The following is a 26,338-nucleotide window of genomic DNA, read 5'->3' on the forward strand; positions in this document are numbered from 1 at the left end:
CTACTTTCTAATTTGCCAGCCAAAACTACCTTCTTCCCAGGACGGACCCGTTTTCTGTAAAGGGCTGTGGGTACAGCAAACACAGACCACATAGGAAGCTATGAAGGCGGCTTCCTCGGCTGGGATTCCAAAGCAGAGGCAGGGAGTGTGCAGTGCAGGGCAGTTTCTGGGAGGGGATGACTCTTCACTGGGAACCTCAGGAAAGCCACAACCATTATTACTCAGGTCAGACAGTCGCCAGAGAAGCAACTCAGCCTTAGAGCCAAAACTAAAATCGAGGGGAAGGCTGTATTCCATTACTGAGTCCTGGCAGGTTCCTTCCCAAGTTCTTCACATTTCAAGAATGTGAAAAGGCCTGAGGTTGAAATCCCTGATTATTTAAACCTTAAAATAAACTACTGTGTAAAAGCGGAAACTTAACAAATGGAGACATAAAATAAAAGGGACCGATGACAGGTAAGATACTACCAGAATACAAACCATTCATCACTCCCTTCTGGGGCTTCTTCCAAAACCCCATCTCCATTCCCTACTGCAAAATAAGCTGTACCGCAGAGGCAGCTGACTGAAAAGGAAAGTGAGGGTTTGGATACCAAAGAGTCCGCTTCTCTCGGTACATGGCTTAGACCCTTTGCATTAAGTTGGAAAGAGCACACACACACACCTACACAGGCATCCAGTCGGTACCAGAGGCACAGAAAGCCAACTCCAGGGCACCGGACTCCACACTTTCCCCTACTTGTGAGTTCATCTCAAATCCAAGTGACTCCAAGAGGCCATGAGCCATCAGAGCCGACCTCCCAATCTTCCTTCCCCTCGGGGAGGACCCTTGCTAACTACAGCCCAAAGAGTTGCCGGCGGATAGTGGGGAGCCTCACGGAATCCACCAGCTCCCACGCAACCGCTCGCTGCCGGGGCCCCCGGAGGAAACTTACGCGCAGCCAGCCCGACAGCTCCCGCCGCGGTGGGAACCCGCGGTCTCCCCGCACCGGCATCTCGCGCGCGCTTCCCGCACGTCCTCCTCGCCCCGGCTCAGAACTACAAGCAGCAGTGGCGGTCTCCCGCTCGCCACCACGGGGAGCCTCCCCTTTGTCCCTCCTCCCGCGGCGCAGCCGGCCCGCCCCGCGCCTAGCTGCGCCCACGCCGGCCGCCCGGCCGGGGAAACTCCAACGGCCGCTACCACCGCCGCTGCCGGGGGAGAGCTCGCCGGCGCCGCGCCCGAGGCCCCGAGGCGGGCAGCGTCATGCACTCTGACTCCCGGCCGGCGGCGGAGGACCTGGAGCGGCAGGAGGCTCCCGAGCTCTCACGTCCCGCCTGCACCCCCGCCTCGCTGGCCGGATGGTTCGCTCCGCCGCGCGCTTAGAAGCCAGCAGGTCCGGCCGAGCGCGCGCCCGGGGAAGCGCTGCGCGTTGGCGAGGCTGGCCCGCGTCCGCGGATGCCCGGGAGGTCGTGCGGCGCGTCCGGAGAGCATCGAGGGGCTTCCCATAGGCAGCGCTTGCGTTCTCTTCCAGAGAACAACTGGGGAAACCACGAAGCTTTGCTTCAGAGGGTGGCCTGAGGGACCAGCCAGCCCAGACAAGTGTTGCACCCCAAATTTCGCCAGCTCCACTGCTGACCCAGATTCCAAGGATACAAAGGTGTTTGGATTAAATAGTAAAGCGGGACTTTTTAGGGCAATGCCGGCCAGGTTACCTCCTTGGCGTATGACCAGCAACTCCAATAAAAATCCCTCTCTGTCGCCTGTGAAAAAGACAGGTGGCCACAGAGCTGATCCGACATGATTTATTCAGAGTCCCCCCGCCCGTGTGAATTCAAACAAACTGTCCTATTATAGAAGCACGTTGACTATTTGGAGAGTCAAAACTGATACACGGGATTTGGAATTAGAAAGTGTTGCCCCCCCCCCATCCCTGCTGTTCTTCCCTTAAATTGGAGAACAACCCCTAGTTTGGTCCACAAATAGAAAGATAAAAGGTAGAAAGGTATGGCTAGCCCCATGACGAAATCCAGATGCCGGCGGGCTCTTTGAAAAGTGGCTTCACTTCCTGTCTAATCAGAACAAGTTTGGCAGTATGTGTGGAAAAACAAGTCTTGCAGATGCTGCCCTCAAAGCGTTATGCTGCTGGCCTCCTTTGGAGTAGGAAGTCCACGCCTCTGAGTAAGCGCTGTGAGTAACATTTCCCACTTTATCTCTAGTTTCCAGGAGGACGCGGGCTGGTCTTCCTGACTGGCGCGTGGTGCTAGTCTCCTCCCGACCTAAGCACCTATTTAAAAATGGTTCTCCAAATTAGGAGGTGCTGACTTACACAGTGGTAATGACTGCATTTATGAGCCGGTCACACCTTACTTTCATGAGCTTATTACGTCAACAAAGCATCAACAAAGTAAGGAAAGGGCCCAGAATGCATCAATTACACCTGCTGAATGGTTACCTTTTCCTCCCGAGAGTGGGGCTGTACAATTTGAGCGGTCCTTGCCACCTGCCTGTATTGACATTTCACTTTCAGTTAACTAAAATTAGAGGCAATGAACGTTTCCGTTTTCTCAGTCATACTACCTACATTTCCAGGGATGTCAGCCACATGTGCCTAATGACTGGACTGGGCAGAACAAATAAAGAATATTCCCATCGTGACAAATGATGACATATTCATGCACCATAATACCAATTCTTCCGACACAACACCAGAACGGAGGCATTCCACAAACGGTTGAAAACCCCAATTGCTAATGCCGGTTTTGTGATGGCAGTATAAGCCATACAACTCTGGAAGTGTGAAATGATGCTCTTGCTATGTAGCACAGGCTACCCTCCACCTAGAGATTTGCCTGCCTGAGGATTTGGAGTGCTGAGATCACAGCGGAATTAATTGCACTTTTCTGAGAAGCAATGTATTTCATAGTGATACAATATCTCAAACCTACTCCTGGAATTCCCACCCACCCACCCCCTTAGAGACAGGGTATCACTATGCAGATCAGGCTAGCCTTCCTCCTGCCTTAGGTAATCCATTACAGCATGAAGTAAGCAAGCCAGGAGAAAATGCAAGTGCTTCCCTACTGATATGGGAGGATTGGGTTCACAGAAAGCTTCCCAGAGATAGCTAGCTAATACAAGCTTAAAAGAAGTAAGGATGCATGCGTGAGACAAAATTAAAAGGAAAAAGTCTTCCTAGTGAAAATAATATGAAGAAACAAAGAATGCAGCCCCCAGCCTTCCCTTGAGGGTACAACATGAAGTGACCCAGGTCAGCAGGTACTGATTTAGTTAGCATTTTATATAGATCTGTTGTATTCTGGAAAGACAGTGTTACCAGTTACTGTCTGGAAGCAGTGGTAAGAATTTCATCTGTACCTCCTATCACTATGGGCAAGGAGGCAAAATGGGATGCGGCTCTGACGTCAGAGGCATTGGATGAAAGGAAGCCAGACTCCAAAGAAACTGAGGAAGTGCTCAATGGGCCGGATGACTCCGGTCAGCTGTGAGAGACAAGAGGGAAGAGAGCCAGTGTGACTCTCAGGTGTGTGGCCTATTTTAGTAGACAGTGCTTTGACCACAATGGAGAATGCAGGAGTAGGAGCTTACCTTGGGAGGGGCCCGAGGAAGGATAATGAGTGAGTTTAGAGAGATACAGCAGTCAAGGGCTATGTCTCATATCCAGGTGAAGATGCTCAGTGATTGCCCATGGAGCAGGTATCAGCTCCAGGAGGTATTAACAAGCACCTGGCTAGAGAGCTCTGGAAATCATCAATGAGTTGTGAAAGTTGCCGCCAAGAGACCAGTTAGACACCTGATGAGGCAAAGGCGGACCAAAGACAGGGCCTGCCTGTAGGAACGCCAGTATTTACAAACTGCAGGACAAAATCAGAGCAAACCTGAAAAGGGCAGAAGACACTCTCTGGAGAAGAGTGGTCAAAAAGCCATAGGAAGAGTGAGCTTTGGGAAAGGGAACATAGTTGACACAGAACTGTGAGGAAGACACTCAAGAACTGACCTGGGCTGGAGATACAGCTCTGTTGGTAGACTGTTCAGCCAGCACAGGAAGTCCTGAGTTTGATCCCCAGCACAACATAAACAATGTGGTGGCACAATCAGGAGGTAGGGACAGGAGAATTTGTCCCCTTTGCTATATAGTGAATTGAAGGCCAGCCTGGGCTATATGACATCATCTCTCTTTCCAAAAGAGAGAGAGGAGAGAGAGAGAGAGAGAGAGAGAGAGAGAGGAGAGAGAGAAAGGAAGACTGACTCTGAACCTAATTGCTTCAGAGAGAGCCACTGCTGATGTTGGCCAAAGCTGTTCCATTCCAAAGTTTCATTACTTCCCAAGGTGTCCTTTCCCAATCAGGCGAAATAGAAGTCATTTATGCCCAGTGATAAAGAGCTATTAAGTCTTACTTAACAGAAAGCAGGCCTAGCAGTAATGACCAATGTCTATAATCCCGCTCTTATGCAGGAGAATTTTGAGTTACAGCTCAGCCTCAATTTCCCTGGGAGGCTCTGCCTCAATTAAAACAAAACAAAAATATAAATACAAACACATAAACTAGTCTGCCCTGTAATGCTAGCTGTTTACCTGTTCAAGGTCATGACCTACCTAGACTATAGAGTTACTTCATGACTAGCTTGAGCAATTTAGTAAGATCCTATCTCAAGGACCGGATGTAGTTCAGTGGTGGAATGCTTGCCTAACCTATATGAAGCCAGGTTTAGTCATAAGTATAGACAAAAAAGGGGGTGAGAGGAGCTAACTACAATATGAAAAAAATTATATAGCAAAAAGAATAATGACAATGTTAACTGTCAATGGGCCAGGCAGTGGTGGTGCAGGCCTTTAATCCCAGCACTCAGGAAGCAGAGGCAAGCAGATTTCTGTGAGTTTGAGGCCAGCCTGGTCTGCAAAGGGAATTCCAGGACAGCCAAGGCTACACAGAGAAACTATGTCTCGTGAAGCAAATAAACAAACAAAAAGCTGTCAATGCAAATGAACACATTTTGTCTAACCTGTGATAACAATAATAAAGCATAAAAAATACATAAAAGAATCAGAAAGTATACTGGGAAAATGTTTTGAGGACAGCATTATGAATAGAATTTTCCTCTTAAAATTACAGTTAATGCTTCTGCAGTTTGTAAATTATGATGTATAAAGTTTTTTAAATAGATTAGTTAAAATAAATCTGTGTCAGCACTCTGGAGGGAGAGCAGGTGGATGGTCTCTTTGAGTTTCAGGACAGCCTGGTCTCCATGGTGAGCTCCAAGTCAAGCAGGGCTACATAGTAAGACTCAAATAAATGGATAAAATAAAACAACTCAAATAAATGTAACAAACTAAATGCATTTAGTTGGATTTCCTATGGAAGGTTAAGATTTTCTCACCAGGCAGAGAGAGGACTCTAAACAAGAAACCAGGTCATACTAGCTGAAGTAGAAAAGTCTCAAGTTCAAAGTTAGCCTGAACTACTCAGCCAATTCCAGGACAACTTCAACAGAAAAAGAAGGGGGCGGGGCTTAAAGTGCTTGCCTAGTTTGTATGAGCATCTAGCCCAGCAATGAAAAAAAAAAACAAGTTAAGACTTGAGCTCTATATGCAGAGATATTCTGTACCCCCCACACACATATATACAGATAATATATTTATATACATATGTATCTGTGTGTGTATATATTTACTCATGGTTACCTAGTTTCTTCTGTTAGGAACAATGTAAATGCACACTGAAAAGTCTCTAGGCTGCTTTTGGCACCTAAAGCAGATTGGAATCATACAGACCCACCCCTTCCACAAACATTTTTTAAATGCCTACCCTATCCCCTCGGGTAGGCAGAGAGAGATAAGGACAGCATATAACTGAGAGCCTGCCTACAGTATGATGAAGAGAAAGATAAACACACAAAGGATGACAAATGACAGGTCAAAAGAATTGCCCAAGCAGCAACTAAAGCCCTTTGTGATCCCTGACACTTCTCAAAAGGATGACCTGCCCACCTTACCTTCCTGCTGAACACATCTTCTCCCCAGCTCCTGTACCAACTCACTCCAAGCATTAGCCTTTCAGGATGGCTTCTACAGCACCACCCTACTGCACTCCCCTAGAGTTGCTTGGGGGTGGGGTGGGGCATCTCAACTTTACTCACTCCTTGTTAGCTATCACATATTGATCTTTTTACTCACAAAAGTGGTTAAACTACTCACCTTTGATTCCTTTTGTTTTCTTTTGTGGAAAGTGGAGGCTGGTGACTGGCTATCTAGATTTCTAAATCCTACATGCCTAAAGAACTGTTTACTTGAACGAGGAACTTGTAGTCCTTGCCCAACCTGTCCACCCTGAGAGAATAATGATTTGTCTCTCCCCTCCTACGGTGCTAGAGACAGAACCTAGGACTTCACAAGCACATTCATACCAGACATGCACCCGACCTGAGCCATATCCTCACGCTTTAGAACCTTGTGGTCCTCATTCAAATCAGCGTCAGCGATGAACAGAGATGCACACATCCCCAGCACAAAGAGTCACAAAGCTTCCCATATTTCTTCAAGTATGAGCAAGATATAAAAAAATATATATATATACATATGTATGTCAGTGAAATCCAGTTTTTTGCACATTAGATAAACACTTAAAAATAGAGGTAGAGAATCATGAAAGTAAATAAACTGAGAAATTATAATCCATGATAAATACCAAGAGAAAGCCAGAGGAAGGGAGATGATCTAATTCCCAAAGTAAAGCCATTATGTCATACATAATGGTCTAAATTCAACAAAAAATTACAAGGTGTATGGCTAGAAAAGACTTGTTGGCTATATTTTAATTGATGTAGTCTGTTGTGATTTCACACCTGTTAGAAAATACTCTCAGTAGGACCTCAGCTTACATGGTATCCTGACTAGAATTAAAAGGAAACTTAAACTTTCAAGATTTTATAGATTTTATTTTTATTCCATGTGTGTGTGAGAGAAAGAGACAGAGAGAGAGAGAGAGAGAGAGGAGAGAGGAGAGAGAGAGAAAAGAGACAGAGACAGAGAGATAAAAGACATGAATCAGTATTCTGAGAGGCCAGAAAAGGGCATCAGATCTCCTGGAGCTGAAGTTAAAGGTGGTTGTGAGCCCTCTGACTCATCCTCTATAAGAGTAATACATGCTTTTAACTGCTGAGCCCCAAAACATTTCAATTTAAAAAAATTACTCCTAGTGTCTAAAAATAAAGTATATTATCTATTAAGTGGTGCAAACTTCTGTCCATGGGCTAGAGAGATGGCTCAGTGATTAAGGGCACTTGTTGCTCTTGGAGAGGACCTGAGTTCAACTCCTAGCACCTACGTGGCAACTCATTAACCATCTAGAACTACAATGGACCTGATGCCCTCTTCTGACCGCCAAAGACAGGTACGTAGTACACATATATACATACATGTAGGCAAAACACTCATATACATAAAATAAATAAATTTTTTTTAAGAAAGAAAGAGAGAGAGAGAGAAAGAAAGAAAGAAAGAAAGAAAGAGGAAGCTGGAGAGATAGCTCAGTAGTCATGCTCACTGGGTGCTCTTTCAAGGGTCCTGAGTTCAATTCCCAGCAACCACATGGTGGCTCACAACCATCTGTAATGGCATCCAATGCCCTCTAGTGACATTCAGACGTTCGTGCAGACAGAGCATTTAAATAAATAAATAAATAAATAAATAAATAGATAGATAGATAAATAGATAGATAAATAAGAAAAATACTGCCCATGTGTCTGTCTACACAACACATTCAAGGTCTCAAAGTAAGTTAGAATTACCCTTTCATTATACGAATAACCTTTCATTATACAAAATCAATATATTTTGTGGTCATTAAGTCATCTTACATGATTATAAATATGTCAACTTAAAAAAATGGCTCTGGAAATAAGTGTGGCAAAGCTTACTTGAATTCTGAATCGTGGGGTTTTAAAGATAGCAGACAGAGTTCAGTTGCAGGCTCTCATGTAGCAGTTAGACGTATGCAAACTAAACATGAGCACATTATAAAACTAGAACATTCTCAGCCAGACTTCCATTTTTTAACAGATTAAAAACTGTTGGTTCACCTTTGTAAGCAATGTTTCTAGTTGACTGGGGAGTAATTTGCAGTTGCCTACCTTCCAGATGGTTCTCGTGTCGTTATACAGGGAAAGAACAGAAACCTGTCCAGATATTTCAGTCTCAAAGCACAGTGCAGTTCCCCCCCCCCCCAAGAACGTTCTTCTGGTCAATAAATCAGAATGTTTATACTGTGTGATAGTTGCTATGGACTACTTGCATTTTTGTTAAACTTTTATACCAGTGAGTTATTTGAAAAATGATTAAATGCTCATTAAAAAGCACAGACAAGTCTTTTTATACATTTATCAATCTGTATGTTTATGTGTGTACACACATGTTTACAATGCTATGGCAGAGGTGCGGGGGTCAGAGGACAACTTGTAGGGGTCAGTTCTCTCTTCTACTCTGTGGGTCCTGGGGTTCCAACCCAGGTGATCAGGTTTGCTGGCCAACTCCTTTTTGAGAGGAAGCATCTCATTTGCCAAGAACCTTTTACAACTCATCTAAGACCTAATAACCAACTCTGAAATTAGATAAATATTCTAGACATAAACCCAAACAGAAGGGTTACAGGGATGACTACTGAAAGGATGGCTCAGCAGTTAAGAACACTGGCTGCTCTTCCAGGGGACCTGGGTTCAGTCCCCAGCACCCACACAGCAGCTCACAACCACCTGCAACTCCAGCTGCAGGGGATTGAACACCCTTATCTAGCCTCCAAGGGCATTCATTGCACACTTGTGGGGTGCAGACATACATGCAGGTTAAAAACACACAAACTGATAAAATTACATTAAAAATTGAAAAAGAACAGAATCATCCAGCATGTTGATCTTGGACTGCCTCAACTCCAGGACTGTGAGAAACATCTGAGCCTTGAGTCCCTTACCTCCAAGGTATATAGTACACCCCCAAGGTGTATAGTAGCCTGCTACAGCAGCCAGATCCAAAATAACCTCAACTTACAACTTCCTGCCTCCGTCTTCCACGTTTACAGATGGCCATGGCTAGTCTCTTGCTCCAATTTCTTTCTCTGCCTGAAGTAGGAAGCACCCGCTTGAGTGGATACCAGCAAGCACTGCCCAGAGGAAAGATCTAAGTTATAGATACAGTTAATAGAGTCTAATAAACAAGCCTCTCTGGAACATAGGACCAGTATAAAAAGGCCAGGAGCCCTGGGTGGTCTGGCTAGGGAAAGTTCAGTCCAAGGAGTACAATAGAAAGGTTGTAGCCAAAGAAAGCGAAGGAGCTGATTATCCATGTCTCCCTCTTTTGAACTTCATTGTTATCACTGGCAATGCATCAACATGAATGTCTTGCTGTGATGAAAAGACGTTACTGTTAAAGTAGTCAGACTCACAGGGTAACTTCTTAGCAGATGATACCTTTCCACTGCCTTCTCCTCCACCTCCCCATAGGAAATATCCCCAACCCGCCAACATCCATTGCTTGATGTTAATGATAGGTAATATTCCTAAGTATGATGGGTTTAGTTGGCCTCAAAAGTGACAAAAGAATTGGTTTTGCAGTTCAGATTCAGCTTTGGCCTAGGCAGTTTAAGGATCTGAGAAAGAGGCCTGCCAAGATGGTTCCAGTGGGCAAGGCTTGTCCTTTAGCCAACTCTGACAATCTCAGTTCTATCCCCAGGACCCACAAGATAGAAGGAGAGAATGGACTGTAGAAAGAATCTCTTGTGCAATATATAGAAGCTTCATCTATCAATTAAAAAGCCTATGGCCGACAAGCTGAGGCAGGATTAGAAGCCAGGCCATCTGGCAGAGAGACCATTCTCAAATAGAGAAAGGCTCGGGAAGGAGGCAGTCGCTTGAAATTGAGGAGAGGTAACTAACCATGTGGCATTCATAAAATAGAATAAATGGGTAATTAGGTTATGAGCTAGTCAGGGAACAAATCAAATCTATTGGCCTAGACATTTATTCATAAAATATTAAGTCTCAAAGTCATTACTTCAAAGAACTTGGATGTAGGTGGCAAAACCTGCAGCTACCATGGACCTCTGACCACATATGTACCATGGCACATACATGTTCACATACATACATACATACATACATGTAGCGGTAATAATTTAAAAACGGTGGCACTCAATCTGCTTGTGTTACAGAGCCGCCATGTTCCCGACTAGGCAAGGCCTGCAGCCATGAGCAACGGAGGTGTGTTCTCACTGCTGCCGCAGCTCAGGTGGACCAGTGTTGAGAACCGCATTAGCCCACGTTTGGGCGCCAAAAATGTTGAGGCCCGAGCTGCCCCACTTTTGGGCGGCCTAAAATGTTGAGGCCCTCTCCACTCAGCGCTTGGAGGCCACTGTATCCCGGCCCAAGCTGCCGCTCCGGTCCACAGGTCCGGGTTCAGCAAGAGAGAGAGTGAGGACGGACTCGAAGAATGGAGACCAGACAGAGTGTGTTTCAATCCCGTTTATTCTTCAGTCTCTCTTCCTAGTCCAAGTTCCAAGTCTTGAGTTCCTAGTTCCTAGTTCCTAGTTGTACTCATTCTAGTTCCTAGTTGTACTCAATCTCTTCTCTTCTGAGTGTCTAATGTCTACTCCTACTCCTAGTGTCTGAATCTCTGTTACTCCAAATTGTTCTCTAAGTTGTACTCTCTAAAGTGTCTGATTCTCTGATGTCTCTTCTGTCTGCCTCTCGCCTTTATATGTTTCACTTCTAAGCCATGCCTTTTGGCCACACCTTTAAGTCATGCCCTTAGATCTTGTCTCTAAATGTGATCTCTAAATCACACCTTTAAGTCACACACCTTTAATCTCACACACCCAAGGTATCTAAAACAAGATGTTATCAGCGTGTACTCAGCTGTTGTAGGCTATTGTAATCCAAGTCTCATGTCAGGGTATATGGCTCAAGATGGCTGCAAAGCTGATAGCCACTTTCTGCTAAAAGTCAGCCCCCAACAGACCAGAAACACCAGCTCTGCCACCCACAAGACGCCAGCATGGGAGATGGCTCTGCCAATCTTCCATGCTGTCTCCACAACACTGGGATGAGCCTAGACCATCCCGCCATCCACACGGGCCGGTAGAAATGAGACTCTAATGCTTAGATTATCCAAAGGCTTTATATATTTGGTAATGCTCAGTAACAAGAAGCCCACACAATTAGACGTGTAACCCAATACCCAACCTAGATATATCAGCTACCTTTGACTGCTAGAGACACGTCCGCTGCCATGTGCTGCCTTGTTCCCCTCTCTCCTAGCTCTTCTTCCTCTCCTTACACCTCCCACCTTAGCTCCTCCCAACTTGTGAGAAAATTTTCCTGCTACACATACATATTTTTAAACCTTCTGAGGAGGCCTACTCTGCTATTTGGAGGAAATTTTAAGTTGGAAAGAGGCAGCTATGTGGGCCCTTGCTTTTAGGAGACTTCCAGGGTAAAGTGTCAGGTTTGTTCAGGCCATTGACAAAGGCAGAGATCGTGCTCAGCCTTGTCAGTAGGTTCTGGGCCATAGTTTGACCCAACTCCGATGATGGGGAGCTGTGGTGGTTTGAATGAGAATGGCCCCCATAGGCTTGTGTGTTTAAATGTTTAGTGAACAGTTGGTGGAACTGTTTGGGAAGGATTAGGAGGTGTGGCCTTGATTAGGAAGTGTGCCACTGGGGCAGGCCTGAGGTTTCGAAAGGCTAGCACTATTCCTAGTTAGCCTTCTCCTTGTAGATAGGATGTAAACTCTCATCTATTGCTCCAGCAATCTAAGCTTGCTGCTTACTGCCATGCTCCCTGCCATGACGGTCATAGATTAGTGTGTAGAATATGAAACAATTGCCATATAAGCCTGGTGACCTGAGTTTGATCCCCTCGTAAGGTAAAAGGAAAAACAACTCACTGAGTTGTTGTGAGCCACACATAATAATAAAAATTTTAAACAGAGAGAAATAAAACTAGCATGCAGACCTAGGAAAAAACGATATATAAAACTCTTCAGATTTATTTTTGACACAGATAGTGTAGAAGCAGTTTTAAGAATCAGGCATAATGGGCTAGAGCGATGGCTCAACAATTAAGAGCACCGAGTGCTCTTCCAGAGGTCCTGAGTTCAATTCTCAGCAACCACATGGTGGCTCACAACCATCTGTAATGGGATCCACTGCCTTCTTCTGGTGTGTTTGAAGACAGCTACACTGTACTCACATAAATAAAATAAATAAATCTTTAAAAAAAATACACAAACAAAAAACAGACGAAGGCATAAGCTATATGATTAGTTAAGTGTATACAATAACCTATTTAAATAAGTTAATAATGTATGGGATATATGTTTAACGACTGGACCAGGGGTTATAACAGAAGGGATCCAATAAGAAAATAAATCTCAAATCTTATATTTACTTAATAAGCCTAAATAATTTACTAGACATTTTACTTATAATTATATTTTAAAATTTTTATGTGTCTGTGTGCTTTGCCGATACGTATGTCTGTGTACTATGTGTGGCCTGCTGCCAGTGGAGAACTGAAGAGAACATCATATGCCCTAGAAATGGAGTTACAGTTATGAGCCACTATGTGGGTGTTGGGAGTAAAAACTGGGTCCTCTGGAAAAGCAGCCAGTGCTCTTAATTGCTGAGCCATCTTTCCAGCCCATAACTGTATTTTTATAGAACTATAGTATCTCATAATTTGCTATTTAAGTGGCTAATATATTTCATAAACATTAGTATTAAAATACAACCAAACTCATACTATCTCCAGATTGACAGCTGACATCCCTTCAGTGGTTAGCCATTGAGGGCACACATCATATCCTGGCCCCATATAGACTTCCCTGAACTGCAGACAAAACACTGATTCTTGTTGGGTCATAGCTATTGACCAGGCAGGCTGTCCTGTGTCTTCAACGCAAAGTTGGCCTCAGACACCTACCCTCTGCAGAACTCTCTTGTCCAATAGCAATAACTATAATCAAATGGTCGTATAGGTTTGGTCAAACTTCCAATAAATAATTGGGATTAGGTGTGAGGGAGCACGCTGCCTGCAGTCACTTCTACCTCCACTGTAACACACGACCTCTGAATGAATCCAAACTGTAGACAAACTGAAAACTGTCGTCAGCAGCTGCTTTATGGACCATATCAAAACCAGGGCTCAGTGATGATCAGCTATCAGCCTGAAGCTGGTGCCATCTCCCCGGATTCAATGAAATCACAGAAGAAACTTCTAGGCTTCCACACAAAGCCACCATAAGAGGGACCCAAAGGACAGCTACACACAGCAATGGAGTACACAAAACCACAGCTCTAAGTGCATAGCCTGTCCATCTGAGTTCCTCAGACAGAGCTGGGTGTGGCTTGTGGGAGATCCCGAGCCAGGGACAGGTACCCAACATAGCTGGCATTGGTGGAGGAAAAACGATTACAGAGAAGGGCAAGTGATGGAGAGGGAAAGGATAACAGAGCCAGGACTGGTGGCACAGGCTCATCTGGTCTTTGTGGCCACATGCCAGCTTGGACAGGTAAGCGTTTTATAAACCAACCATCCCATTTGCATCCTAATTATGTCAAAAGGCCCGTCTCTCTCTTTGCTTCTCCCCATGTGCATTTAAGTGGGATAAATGGGAATTGAGATGACTGGTTTGAATGTCTTTGCCTCTGCCCCAGGGACTTCTGGGAGAGCTTGCTTGGCAGTATTCTCATGTTCTCAGAGGCTGACTATACCAAGCTACTCCCACACTCCTGGAGCGGGTAGGGTGAGGGCCCTAAGAAAGGTGTGCAAGAGGGCAAATCAGATTCTTTCCTAATCCAGGATGTATAGGCCAGGTTAAAGATACAAATAAAACTACCCCCCTCCTCCAGACAGGGTGTCATTATGTACCCCAGGCTGGCCTCAGACTCATAGCAGCCTTCCTTCTGAGTGATGAGTTTGCAAGCATGTATCATTGCATTTACTTCAGTAATGAAAACGTTATTTAAGTTCCAGAATGCATGCAACCTTTCCTGCCTCCCAAGTTATGGTCTAGTTGTTTGTAAAAGCAGCTGGGACTTAATAAAAATGTCTGACATAGGCTTCAGCACAAGGGTTAAGAAAGGGGCTCCAGAAGTCAGCTATGACATACCCAGGAATCCCTTTAAGAGAGTTGAGAAAATAAGACAAACCCAAGGGTTTCACTGGAAGCATTGATATTAGCTTTTGTTTGTTTGTTTTCTGAGACAGGGTTTCTCTATATAGCCCTGGCTATCCTGGAACTCTTAGGCCAAGCTGGCCTTAAACTCAGAAAGATCTGTTTGCCTCTAAGTGCCAGGATTAAAGGCACATGTCATCACCACCTGGCTGATCTGTGTTTTAAAACAAACTAGCCAAGAGTGACTTCCAAGAGATTCCTAAATTCCTTGAGATTTACATTCTAAACACCAAATCCCCAAACCAGTGTCTTGCTATTTTAATAAGAAACAACCCTAGCTATTATCCTAGTGGTCTTATTTTTTGCATATCTTTTCTCTTCCAGATCTAGTTTGGCTTCTATTGGAGCCATAAACCAATTAAAGCTTCCTTTAGCATCTCCTGTTCAGCAGGCTGAGAAAACACCCCCCCCCCAACAAGCCACTATCAGAAAGACAAATTTAACACAAGAGGAAGCCTCCTTCTTTACTGTTTTGTTTGCTTGTTCATTTATTGTTGTTTTCTGGGAGTTGTGATTTTTGGAAAGTGAGTTTCACTATATAGCTGTGGCTGGCCTGGAATTCACTATGTCATAGCTTTTGAACTTGCAATTGTTTTCCTGCTTCTAACTCCTGGGTGCTGGAATCAGTGGACATGAGCCTGTACATGAAGCCTCTTGCAAAGTCTATTAATGTAGCTGATTATTCTAGCAACAAACCATAAATTAAAAAAATCAAAACGAATTTTAGGCATGTGCTATTAGTTTGACTTCTTGATATCAACTACTACATCTTAACGTCAACATCAACTAGCAATGATTATAATCAAATGGTTGTATAGGTTTGGTCAAACTTCCAATAAATAATTGGGATTAGGTGTGAGGGAGCATGCTGCCTGCAGTCATATCTACCCCCTCTGTAACACACGACCTCTGAATGAATCCAAACTGGAGACAAACTGAAAACTGTCGTTAGCAGCTGCTTTATGAACCATATCAAAACCAGGGCTCAGTGATGACCAGCTATCAGCCAGAAGCTTTGGTGCCATCTCCCCAGGTTCAATGAAATCATAGAAGAAACTTCTAGGCTTCCACACAAAGCCACCATAAGGACACCAAAGGACAGTCGCAAACAGCAATGTGACGGGATGCTGGAATGCACAAAACCACAGCTCTAAGTGCATAGCCTGTCTATCTGAGTTCCTCAGACAGAGCTGGGTGTGGCCTGTGGGAGATCCCAAGCCAGGGATAGGTACCCAACGTGGCTGGCATTGGTGGAGGAAACACTGTTACAAGTGACAAGTGATGGAAAGGAAGTGGGATAATGGAGTCAGGACTGGTGGCACAGGCTTACCATCCCAACTACAAAGGAAGCAGAGGCAGAAGGAGCTCAAGTTCAGTGTTAGCCTGAGCAACTCAATGAGACCCTGTCTCGGTACAAAAGGGTAGGGCTGGAGAGATGGCTCAGCAGCCAAGAGAACCCAGTTGGACAGTTCACACCTGCCTACGACTTCAGCTCCGGGAGAAGTCAATGCTCTGGCCTCTGTGAGCATACACAGACAGACAGAAACACACAGACAACAAAACAAAAACAAAAAAACACCTAAAAACCAGCAAGAACATCATCCGGAAGAACATGGCCGCCATCACCTTCCTCTCCCCCCCCCTTTTTTTTTTTTTCTTGCAGTACTGGGAGTGGAAACCAGGGTCTCAGACATGTTAGTCAAATGTTCTGCCATAAAACTGCCCTCAGCCTATAACCACGCTGTCCCTTTCTTTTTTATAGACAGGAATTCACGATGTAGCCCCGGCTATCCTGGAACTCACTATGTAGACCAGGCTGATGGAACTCAAAACTCCACCTTCAAACAGTGCTGATTAGAGGAGACCCCAAGAATAAGACAGATGTGATCCAGAGCAGGCTCTGCATGCACTTTCCTCCCCTCAGGCCAGACAGTGCTAGCTGATCATAGATAGTGTCCTTGCTCAATGAACTTGGGAGCATCTAGGAATCCTTAACTCCTGGCAGCTTCACTCCTGGGAAGTCCTTCTTCTGATTTTTGCAACTCTGACTTGCAGGTCTTCCCCATAGCAGCCAGGCTTTCTTAAAAGTCAGTTCTTCTGATGGACTTTTAAGAAAGCCTGCCTTCTGAGATGTTCCCATAGCCAGCTTGGAGCCTCCTTTATAAGAGCATTAGTTTTGAGGGCAGAGTTCCCATAACCTAATCACCGCTTAAGCCACCTCCTAAGTACCATCACACCCAGGTAGTTAAAGTGTGTGTGTGTGTGTGTGTGTGTGTGTGTGTGTGTGTGTGTGTATGTGTGTGTGTGTGTGTGTGTGTGTGTGTGTGTGTGTGTGTGTTTGGACAAGCACACTGTGGTTGAGGTGAGCTACCACTGTGTGCTGTGGGGATGCTCTTTCAGACTCAAGCAGGGGACCACCAGAGGTCTGAGATCAGCCTGTTCTACAACAGAGAGTTCCAGGTCAGCCAAGAGTACCCAGTGAGTTGAGGCCTTGTCTCAAAAAACCATAAAGGGGGTGGTGACATATATCTTTAGTCCCAGTATTCAGGAGGTGTTGTGGCCTGCTCTCTGACCCACGCTTGGGAGCTACTGTGTTGCAGACTGTTCTGCCCCACGCTTTGGGGCCAAAATGTCCTGGCCTGCTCTGTTGCTCCAGTCCACGGGTCAGGGTCTAGCAAGAGACTTGAAGAATGGAGACAAGACAGAGGTTCTGATCAAGTCTCAAGTCTCTTTTATTGTCTCTTTTCATGTCTCTCTTATTGTCTCTCTCTGTGAAGGGAAGACTGGGGTATTTATACACTTTGTCACGTGCCATGTAGGCTCGTGGATACCACGTGCCTTGCAGGTGTATGACGCATGCCTTACAGGCATGTATAGTGTGGATAGCATGTGCACTGTGTGCCTTGCAGCTGTGGGCACTAAACAGCAAAACAAGATATGTGAGATAAACAAGAGTGTGTTCAGCTGTTGTAGGCTGTTGAAAAACAAGTCTCATGTCAGGGTATAAGGCTCAAGATGGCTGCAAAGATGACAGCCACTTTCTGCTACAAGTCGGCTCCCAACAAGGAGGCAGAAGCAGGCAGATCTTGGTAAATTTAAAGCCACATGGTCTACATGATGACTTCTAGATTAGCCATAGTGAGACACTGCCAAAAAAAAAAAAAAAAGCCAGACAGTGGTGATTTGTACACCTCTAATCCCAGCACTCAGGGAGCAGAGCCTGGCTGATCTCTGTGAGTTCAAGGACAGCCTGGTCTACAGAGTGAGTTCCAGGACAGCCAGGGCTACACAGTAAAACCCTGTCTCAAAAAGCCGTACATATGTGCACACGCACGTGCACACGCACACGCACACGCACATGCACACGCACACACACGGAGTGGGGGGAGAGGGAAGGGATTCATTGTTTTTAAAGTTACCCAGTTTAAGTCTTGTTTCAGCATCTTGGAAGGACCAAGACACACTCTGACATAATCTACATTGTCCTTCTAACTGACTTGACTAAATTAGCAGATTCCATCCAGAACTCTCAACTCTCATTTCAGAGAAAGCACTTCTGCGGTCTGGATAAGCAAATTCGAGACCTTTCAGAACTCTATACAGGACATCCCAACAAACAAACCACACTTATACCCCTGGAGACTCGATGGAGACCTACGCCCATTCAAGTGTGCTCACTGGATCTAAATATGAAATGTCCACCACAGTTCCATGTATTAAAGATAAGGTCTCTAGATTTGAGAGGCCCTAGAAGCTTTAGTACAGTGGTTCTCAGCCTTCCTAAAGCTGTGACCCTTTAACACAGTTCCTCATGTTGCGGTGACTCCCCAACCTGACATTATTTCACTGCTACTTCATAACTGAACTCTTGTTATGGTTTCGAATTGTAATGTTAATATCTGATATCAGGATATCTGATATGTGACCCCTGTAAAAGGAGTCATGACCCAGAGGTTGAAAAACAGTGCTTTAGGAGGTAGGAACCCAATGATGGGGACAAGTCCTTGTGACTGTATCTTGTCCTGTGTCCATCCCATCTCTCTCTGTTTCCTGGCTGCTATGATGTGAAAAGCCTCTACTATGATGTTGTGCTTCACCACAGACAGATCCAGAAACCTGGAGCAGGATGACTGTGAACTAAAATCTCTGAAAATGGAAGCCAAAGTCAATTTCTTTCTCTTCTTTAGTTATTTATGTCAGACTCCTCATCATAAAATCATACAATCTCAGGTAGCCAGACTCCACGAAAGAGGCCTTGGTATGTGCCTGGTCCTTGCTGATGGTTAAGTCATTAGCTCCATGCTGACTTTGCCCTGAGGTTCAGAGGCATTAAGGCCTGTATCTAAGACCACGCAATACAGCTTGGGCCCTGAACTTGTCATTCAAGAGTATGCAATTCACACACTACTAGACCCAGGCAGGAGATGCTAAAGCAGAGAGAATTATGAACCAAGTACATGAAGAAAAATCCAACCCCATTTGGGCTAGCCACAGACAGGCTACATCAGGGCTAAATCGTAACTAAGAATAAACACGCCCAAACATCTGTCACAATAATACCTAATACCTTGTAAATCTTGTATAATTCATCCTTAAAAGTGAGTCAGTAAATAGGTAATACTCACACTTAGTACTTACTAAAATTGAGTACAAATTCTATCTTTGGAAGCCAATGTGTTCTTTTTTAATTTACTCCCAAGTACCGCTCAATAGAATAATGATTTTTCTATCTCACTGAATGTGACCTACCAAAATGATCTCCAACTCCAGACACTAGGCATACAGCTACTCCCACCAGCTACAGGTTTGTCATGAACCATAAGAGATCTACCTACACATGTGCCTTAGCCAAGAAAATATATCACCCAACCTTGGCAGGATGCAGCATCTCTCTTCATGGCTAGGCCATCCTTCCTCCTCCTTCACTTCTTAGGAAATAATAGAGATTGAGCCTAGGGCCCGAACTATGCCTACAGCCCAGATAGGACTTCAGCTCTTCATTCAGTAAAACAGACATTACCAATGGGAGGGCAGTGGTGGCACACACCTTTCATCTGGCACCCAGGAGGCAGATCATTGAGTTCAACACTATTTTGGTTATAGAGTAAGTTCTAAGACAACCAGAGCAAAACAGAGACACCTAGTTTTAAAACAACAACAACAAAACGAACAAACAAAAAAAGCTATTACTATCAGATTTCTTTAGAAAACATTCATACACATTCCAGCAACCTGGAAGATAGTGACCTTATCCTTATCTATGATGTGAAATAATATATCAAATTTGGTGTGAGCCAGTGACTGAGTTATTAAGAGACAAGCGAGCAAGTACCTGGGAGAGCAGGCTGTAGGTGGACACTGGCCTGTGACCTGCTGAGTCCTTGGGCCTGGAGCTGTAGCCTGGGTACCAGTCCCACTCGCAGGGAGAAGAAAGTAAGGCAGTACTCCGCGCCCTGCAGAAGACAGGTTGGTTAGATCTAAGTGCTCACCCTCATCTTCATGAGCTCCTGGAGTGTACACTGAAGTCTGAATAACATAGCTCATCCTGAAAGATGGCAATGAACACAGAAGTATACAGCAGCCACTGTAATCTATCACACAACATGCAACACCATTATCCCCCAAAAGAAACCCAGCATCCGTGAGTCATTCCCCAGCCCAATAATTCTCTCCCACCCTCTGACCCCAGGCAATCACCAATCTTATTTATATTTCTAGATATTTACCTGACCTTTTAAAAATCTTTTTAAAAAATTTATTCATTATTTCATGTGTATGGGTTTCTCCTGGCTTGTATGTTTATCTGGACACCATGTGTATGCAGTACCTGCAGGGACCACAAGAGGGTGTTGGAGCCCCTTAAACTAGAGTTAACAGCAGGTTGCAAGAATCCCAAGGTTGGTGCTAGGAACCGAGCTCCGGTCCTCAGCAAGAGCAGTATACACTTAACCACTGAACTGTCTCTCCAGCTCTTACTACACCATTGCTTCTAAAAGTCAAATAACAGTCCACCATATAGACATACCACAATCAATTAATCTATTTATCAGATAGACATTGGACTAGGCCCATCCCACCTGAGCATAATCCTCAAGTACAAGAATTTCAGAGAATTTTCTTTCTTGGAGATGGAGGGCGGGGTGGAAGGGAAACTTAGCAGATGAGAAAACAACTGAGAAATAGAAAAAAAAAAATTTTCCCCTTTAACACAGGGTCTCCATATCTAGCCCCATCTGGCCTCAAACTCATGGTCCTCCTCTTCCCTCCCATCAAGGGCTGGGGTTACAGATGTGTCTCCTGGGCCTGGTAAGAAAACTTTAATACGGTACAATGTACCTAAAATTTTGCATTTTAAAGCATGCAAAGAGAAAACACTTGAAACTACTAAGGGATTTCCTTTGTGACTTCAGTAAAACTGGCTTATAGCTTTGAATCTATGTTGCTGACTGCCGCCTGCATCTCAAGAGAGAGGTTCTTTGTATCTCTCAATACAAAAACATTTAACCCTACACATCCCTGTCCACTGCCACAAGGGCAACCGTGCTGGATTCCCTGAGGCAGTCCCAGGGAATCCTGCCTTTGGGGAAGAATGTGCCTTCTTGCCGTTTCTGGACCCATTCTTCTGTCTGTGGCACAAAGATACTGGCTCTCTGCATTAAACTCTCTCCTTCCTATAACGCCAAAAGAGAAGTAAGGGACAGTGTTGATTTTATTTGTTCAGGCAAGGCCTATTTCCCCTCTCCAAGGATCAGCAGGAAATGTAGGCTGAGGCTAACCCGGGGTCAACTGGACTTCCTACAAAGCAAGCAGCAGATCGGGCCCAGCCCATTCGTAGTTTCTATTATTACTTCCAAAGATAAATAAACCGCAAGCAAATCAAGATGTGCTTGGTTACGCCTTTGGCCTGAATGTGAGATTTTTTTTTTTATGCAGGTATCAGTTCTAAACAATTTCTTTTGGTAAAACATCTTGCTTTTTAACATACTTTTTGTTTGTTTATTTATCTATAACATCCTGGATTTAACTTACTTTTTTTTCCTTTTTCTTCCTTCCTTTCTTTCTTTTTTTTAAATTTGGAGACAATCTCATGTAGTCCAGGCTGGCCTCAAACTTACTCTGTAGCTTTTTAGAATAATGATCCTCCTGCCTCCACACACCAGCACACCCAGTTCATGGGATATGTTCATGGGAAATTTTACCTGTGCAGCCAACAATCTACCATCCTACCTCTGAGATCTTGAACAGCTTTGGGGAGAGAAGGAATTAGGATGAAAAGCCAGCAGGATAAAAAGCACAAGGTCTCGAGGCAGACAGCGAGGGGATGCTGCCTCCTGTGTGGCCCATGGACCAAACCCATGTCAGCATCTGGTTCCTCAGCATCATCTTTGAGGGTGTGGCAAATGCAGAATCACAGGTTGAAGAAGGAAGACTGTCAAGAGTTCAAGCCCAGTGTGGGCTACACAGTGTGGTGCAGACACATATGCAGACAAAACGCCAATACACATAAAGATTAACCAAAATCAATTAACACGTAGACAGGAAATCAACCCTCTTAGGATACCCAGAAAGGAGTGGACACTAACTAAGCTTAGTGTAAGATGAAAGTCTGGTTTCAATAAAGCTGTGTGGAGATCAGGAAAGCTACATCCCGTTGGGGTGAATCCAAAGCAATGAGGACTCATCCTGGGGAGGAGCATGTCGGTCCTTCAGATAATGCAGGCAGCAGGCCTGCAGGACTGTTCTGCTCAAAAGCAAAAGATGAAAACCAGAGTGGAACTTTCTTTATGAAGGATCAGTTTGCAATGAATGGTTTCGCATCATTTAGGGAGACAAGGATGAGACAGAAATGATTCTCCTTATGGGACTTATTCATCCCACTTGCTGGGAATCTCTAAACAACCTACTAAGCTGCCAGTTTAGGGACGAACAGCATCACAAACCGTCCTGGACCAGATAGTAAAGGCATCCAGCTTGTGTCTGAGGACCAAGCCCTCCTTCTGTAATGATGATTCCAATGAAGCTATTTCATGCTCTAACAAGTGAAGACTAAATTAGAATTCAGAAACGGAAAACACATGTCACAGACCACATGTCAGAGCTCCCAATTCCCTGACTCTGGATTCAAAACAAGCATTCCCAAACTTGTCCTCATGGTCCTTGACAGCCACACTCTCCAGTCGCCCCCAACACCTGGCATCTATGTGCCAAGGGAAAAACCTATGGCCTCCCCATCATAAGATCCCACCAGCTCTATATGTCTGCTCCTCTTAGACCACAGTCTAAGCTTCATTCAGTGTGGCCACACTCAGAGGCTCCCTCAAGAATCAGTTTGTGGGCTGGAGAACTGGCTCAGTGGTTAAGAGAAAGTACTCCTCTTTTGGATGGAAGGCCCAAGTTCCATTCCCAGCATGCATCTCAGGTGGCTCACATCAGCCTGCATCTCCAGTTGCAGGGGGATCCAATGCCTCTGACCTCCAAGGACAACTGGAACCACATGCACATACCACACACACACAATATAGTTAAGGGAAGGAGGAGAATGAAGTAATTATATTTTAATTTTTCAATTAAAAATTAATAATAACTTCAGGACCGAAGAGATAGCTCAGTGGTTAGAAACACTGGCTGCCCTTCCAGAGGATCCAAGTTCAATTTCTAGCACCAACATGTGGCTCACAACTCTCTGTGAATCCACTTCTTCTTGGAGTACAACATCCTCTTCTGGCCTCTATGGGTACCAGGCATGCCTATGATATATAGAAATACACACAGGCAAAACACACACACACACACACACACACACACATACAAATACTTTTTAAAAATTAAAGAAAATAAATTTTATAGAACTCCAGTAAGGTTACATTTGGTCAGGAAGAAAACAAATACATATATATAATATTGGTTTGGTTCTTCAAGACAAGGTTTCTTGGAATAGCCCTGCCTACTTTGGAACTAGCTCTGTAAACCAGGCAGTCCTCAAACTCACAGAGGTCTTCCTGCCTCTGTCTCCCACTAGGATTAAAGGTGTGAGCCACCATCACCTGGCATAAAAAGAAATCTAAAAAAAAAAAAAAAAAAAAGATGCTAAATGTGATAGTATATGCCTTATATCCCAGTACTCAGGAGGCTGGGGCATATAGACATGTATGAGTTTGAGGGTAGCCTGAACTACATAGTTAGTTCTTAGACAGTCAGGCTACATAAAGGGATCCTGTCTCAAACATAAAAAAAGAAACAACAACAAAAATCTGTTTTTCATTACAGCACGACCTCGCCACACTTTAGGAAAAAAAAAAAAAAATGGAAGTACATGATATAATAATAAATAGTAATGTCTCCAAATTCAATAGCAGACCTGAATTACTGAAGTGGGGAAAATCTGTCTAATAAAAACCTCCCTTTACAGACAGAAAATCTACTTGAACCAAATGTCTTGAGAGCATATGAAGCTGGTCACGGTGTGTGGAGTGTTGTGCTATGCATGGTAGGAGCCAGGGATACCCTGGTCTTTTTCCACTCAGTGCCAGCACCAACCTTGAATTCTAACAACCAAAAATGCCCCCAACACTGTACAAAGCATCCCCCAGGAGTAGACAGCAAAATTCTTTTCCTCTTCCTATGCTGAGAAGCACTGACTTTCATGATTCTAGAGATTCTCTTCAGGAAATGAAACTATAAATAATCCACTCGTGTTTCTGTATTTTCTATGTCTTCCTTAGTGAATGTATACTGAAGCTGGTGATTTTAATTTTTAAGGAGAAATCCCACTTGTTAACGATACCCCACGTGGGCTGGTGGCTGCTGCTGTGTAACTCATGCAGCTTAAAAAATAAAATCCAGGACCCTAAAATGACTGTCTACTCTGCAGGCACCTGCAGGCGACAGCTGTTCATCGTGCGAAGAAACGGAAGAAGGACCTTAGAAATGTTTGCACTGAGACCCAAGACCCTGCAGAAAGAACTCAGCTTTCTCCAGCATGGCCAATCAGTGGGCTTACAAAGAATGGGAACAGGGAGACTAGGCCAAATATCCCTGCAATGCACACATACTTGCACACGCACACCACACACACACCAGTGCTAAGACTGCCCTCACCATCCTTCTAACCAGGTGTTAGAATACAGCCCATAACTGCTGACATACAATACACCAAAATGAAAAACATTTGCACTGTACAAACAAGAAAGAGGGATGGATATGAACACTGTCCTTATTCGTAAGCATTGCTAGGTATGTAGACTATTTTGTATTTGTTTTCAAAAACAGGACTGGGGAGGTGGCTCAGCAGGTAAGGGTTTGCCATGGGAGCCTGGCAAATGCCCAGCACCCATGTAAGGGCAGTAAGGAAGAGTGTACTCATGACGGTTGTCTTCTGACCTCTACATGTGTTAGGTATGGCAAGGATGCCCCAAGGCACACACACTTAGAACATTAAAAAGCTAAGTAGTAAAAGAGGTTCTTAACACGCCCAATACTTCATCTTCTCGGGTCTTCAGTTGTCTGCTTTTGATAGTTTGAAATCTGTTTGAGAGCACTATACACATCAAGGAAGAAGAAAAAAAAAACATTCTCGGTGCTGAACTCAATGCTGTCATCCCCACGAGAACTCTCTCTCTCTCTCTCTCTCTCTCTCTCTCTCTCTCTCTCCACACACAGCCAAAACTGGTTTCCATCATTAGGAGAGAAGCTCGGGCCTTCTCTGCTTACCCAGGGTGCTGCCAAAGGTTTACGTGTCTCCGGCTCTCGGGTAGAAGCTCTCTTTTGTTAAGTGGGGTAATACCCACGGCCGCTTCCAGAATAGCTATGTATTTCTTGTATCTCATCTTGTCTCTCTCGGTACACAGTCCCATAAATTTTGGTCACTGTTCAACTAGAGCAACTAGATGCCACTGCTCCTTGCTTTCCTGTGCTCTGTGTCTCCTTAGCTGGGCCTGTCCAATCATCGAGGGTAGGGCTGAGGGGTGAGGGGAAACCAAGCCAGGGAGGATGGAAAGAGGTCTTTCAGATCCCACGACGTCAGTGTTAGGTAGAGCTAAAGAATCTGCAAAAAGCACTAACAGAAATGCTCTGCGGGGGTGAGGGTGGCTCTAAACACAGCATCTAATGTACACTCCCCGATTAATCCGCACATAAATCTTTGAGGCCACTAATCCTTCACGTACTAATGGCGTATGTGAGGTGATTGATCTCAGGACCTGGTAGTAATTGGTCAAAAGCCTACTTGCCTTTGGATGCATTAAAATCAGAAACAGATTTGCTCTTTCTGCAAATCTCCGCCCCCCCTCTCATCCCCGGAAAGCTGTACTTTAGCAAATGAGGAAGGAATTCCATCTGCCATTTTATAGCAATACACCTCTGCTATGAACAGCTTGCTTAGGTCAACAGCAAAGTCTAATTAATTGCAAACAATTGTTTTTTTTTTTTTTTAACTGAATGAATATTTTTATCTTTTTCATTTAAAAAACTAACATACATTTATTTGTAAATAAGGTGTCATCATGGTATTTTCAGACTTTTTATTTTGTGATTACTAGTTTGTTTTGAGACAAGGTCTCACTAGGTAGCCCAGGCTGGCCTCAGACTCATGGGGATTCTTCCAGCTCAGCTTCCTAAGTGATGGGATTACAGGCCTGTGCACCACATCTTGTCTATTCCTCCTTAGTATCTTTTTGAACTATCATAAAACCCAAGATGGGCGAGCCCCGTTCAAATGAAAATATCTGGACTAGAGATTCTTAGAACCATCTCTCCTCCTTTTTGTAAGACTCCCCCTTTGAAGGACCTTCCTCACTCTCTGCTCACGTGATAAAGTGGACCCCATCTAACTACCTTATGGCTCATGGTAGACATGATCTGGACCTGAATCAGTCTTCTCTGAGATGAATATGACTTTAAAAGAGGAATGCCAAGACTGGGGAGACGGCTCAAGTGGTTAAGAGCACTTGTGGCTCTTGCAGGGGACCTGGGTTTGAATCTCAATACCTATATGGTGGCTCTTGGTTACAGTTCCAGGGGACATGGTTCCTTCTTGTAACCTCCATGAGTACCCAGCATGCGTGTGTGCAAGTGGTCCACATTTACATATGATCAAAACACTCATACACTCAGAAGAA

At 44.4% G+C, this 26,338-nt stretch overlaps 1 protein-coding gene across 7 annotated transcripts in view; it reads right to left on the reverse strand.

The window, feature by feature from the left end:
* Window positions 1-26,338, reverse strand: part of Tjp2 (tight junction protein 2) — a 132,468-nt gene that overhangs the window by 77,607 nt on the left and 28,523 nt on the right. For 2 of the 7 annotated variants that reach the window (XM_076918570.1, XM_076918568.1), the window contains exon 2: window positions 19,555-19,675. The exons of 1 other annotated variant lie outside the window; for it this stretch is intronic. Coding sequence is in view for 4 of the 6 variants with exons in the window: in XM_034505119.2 (XP_034361010.1) it covers window positions 19,555-19,675; window positions 24,933-25,075 (264 nt within the window). In the remaining 2 variants the exon portion in view is untranslated. Of the gene's footprint in view, window positions 1-935; window positions 1,098-19,554; window positions 19,676-24,932; window positions 25,295-26,338 lie in introns of those variants that run through there. 4 more of the 7 variants (XM_034505119.2, XM_034505109.2, XM_034505137.2 and 1 more) reach the window with 4 other exon arrangements.

This window comes from Arvicanthis niloticus, chromosome 1 (assembly GCF_011762505.2).
Source record: "Arvicanthis niloticus isolate mArvNil1 chromosome 1, mArvNil1.pat.X, whole genome shotgun sequence".
NCBI lineage: Eukaryota > Metazoa > Chordata > Mammalia > Rodentia > Muridae > Arvicanthis > Arvicanthis niloticus.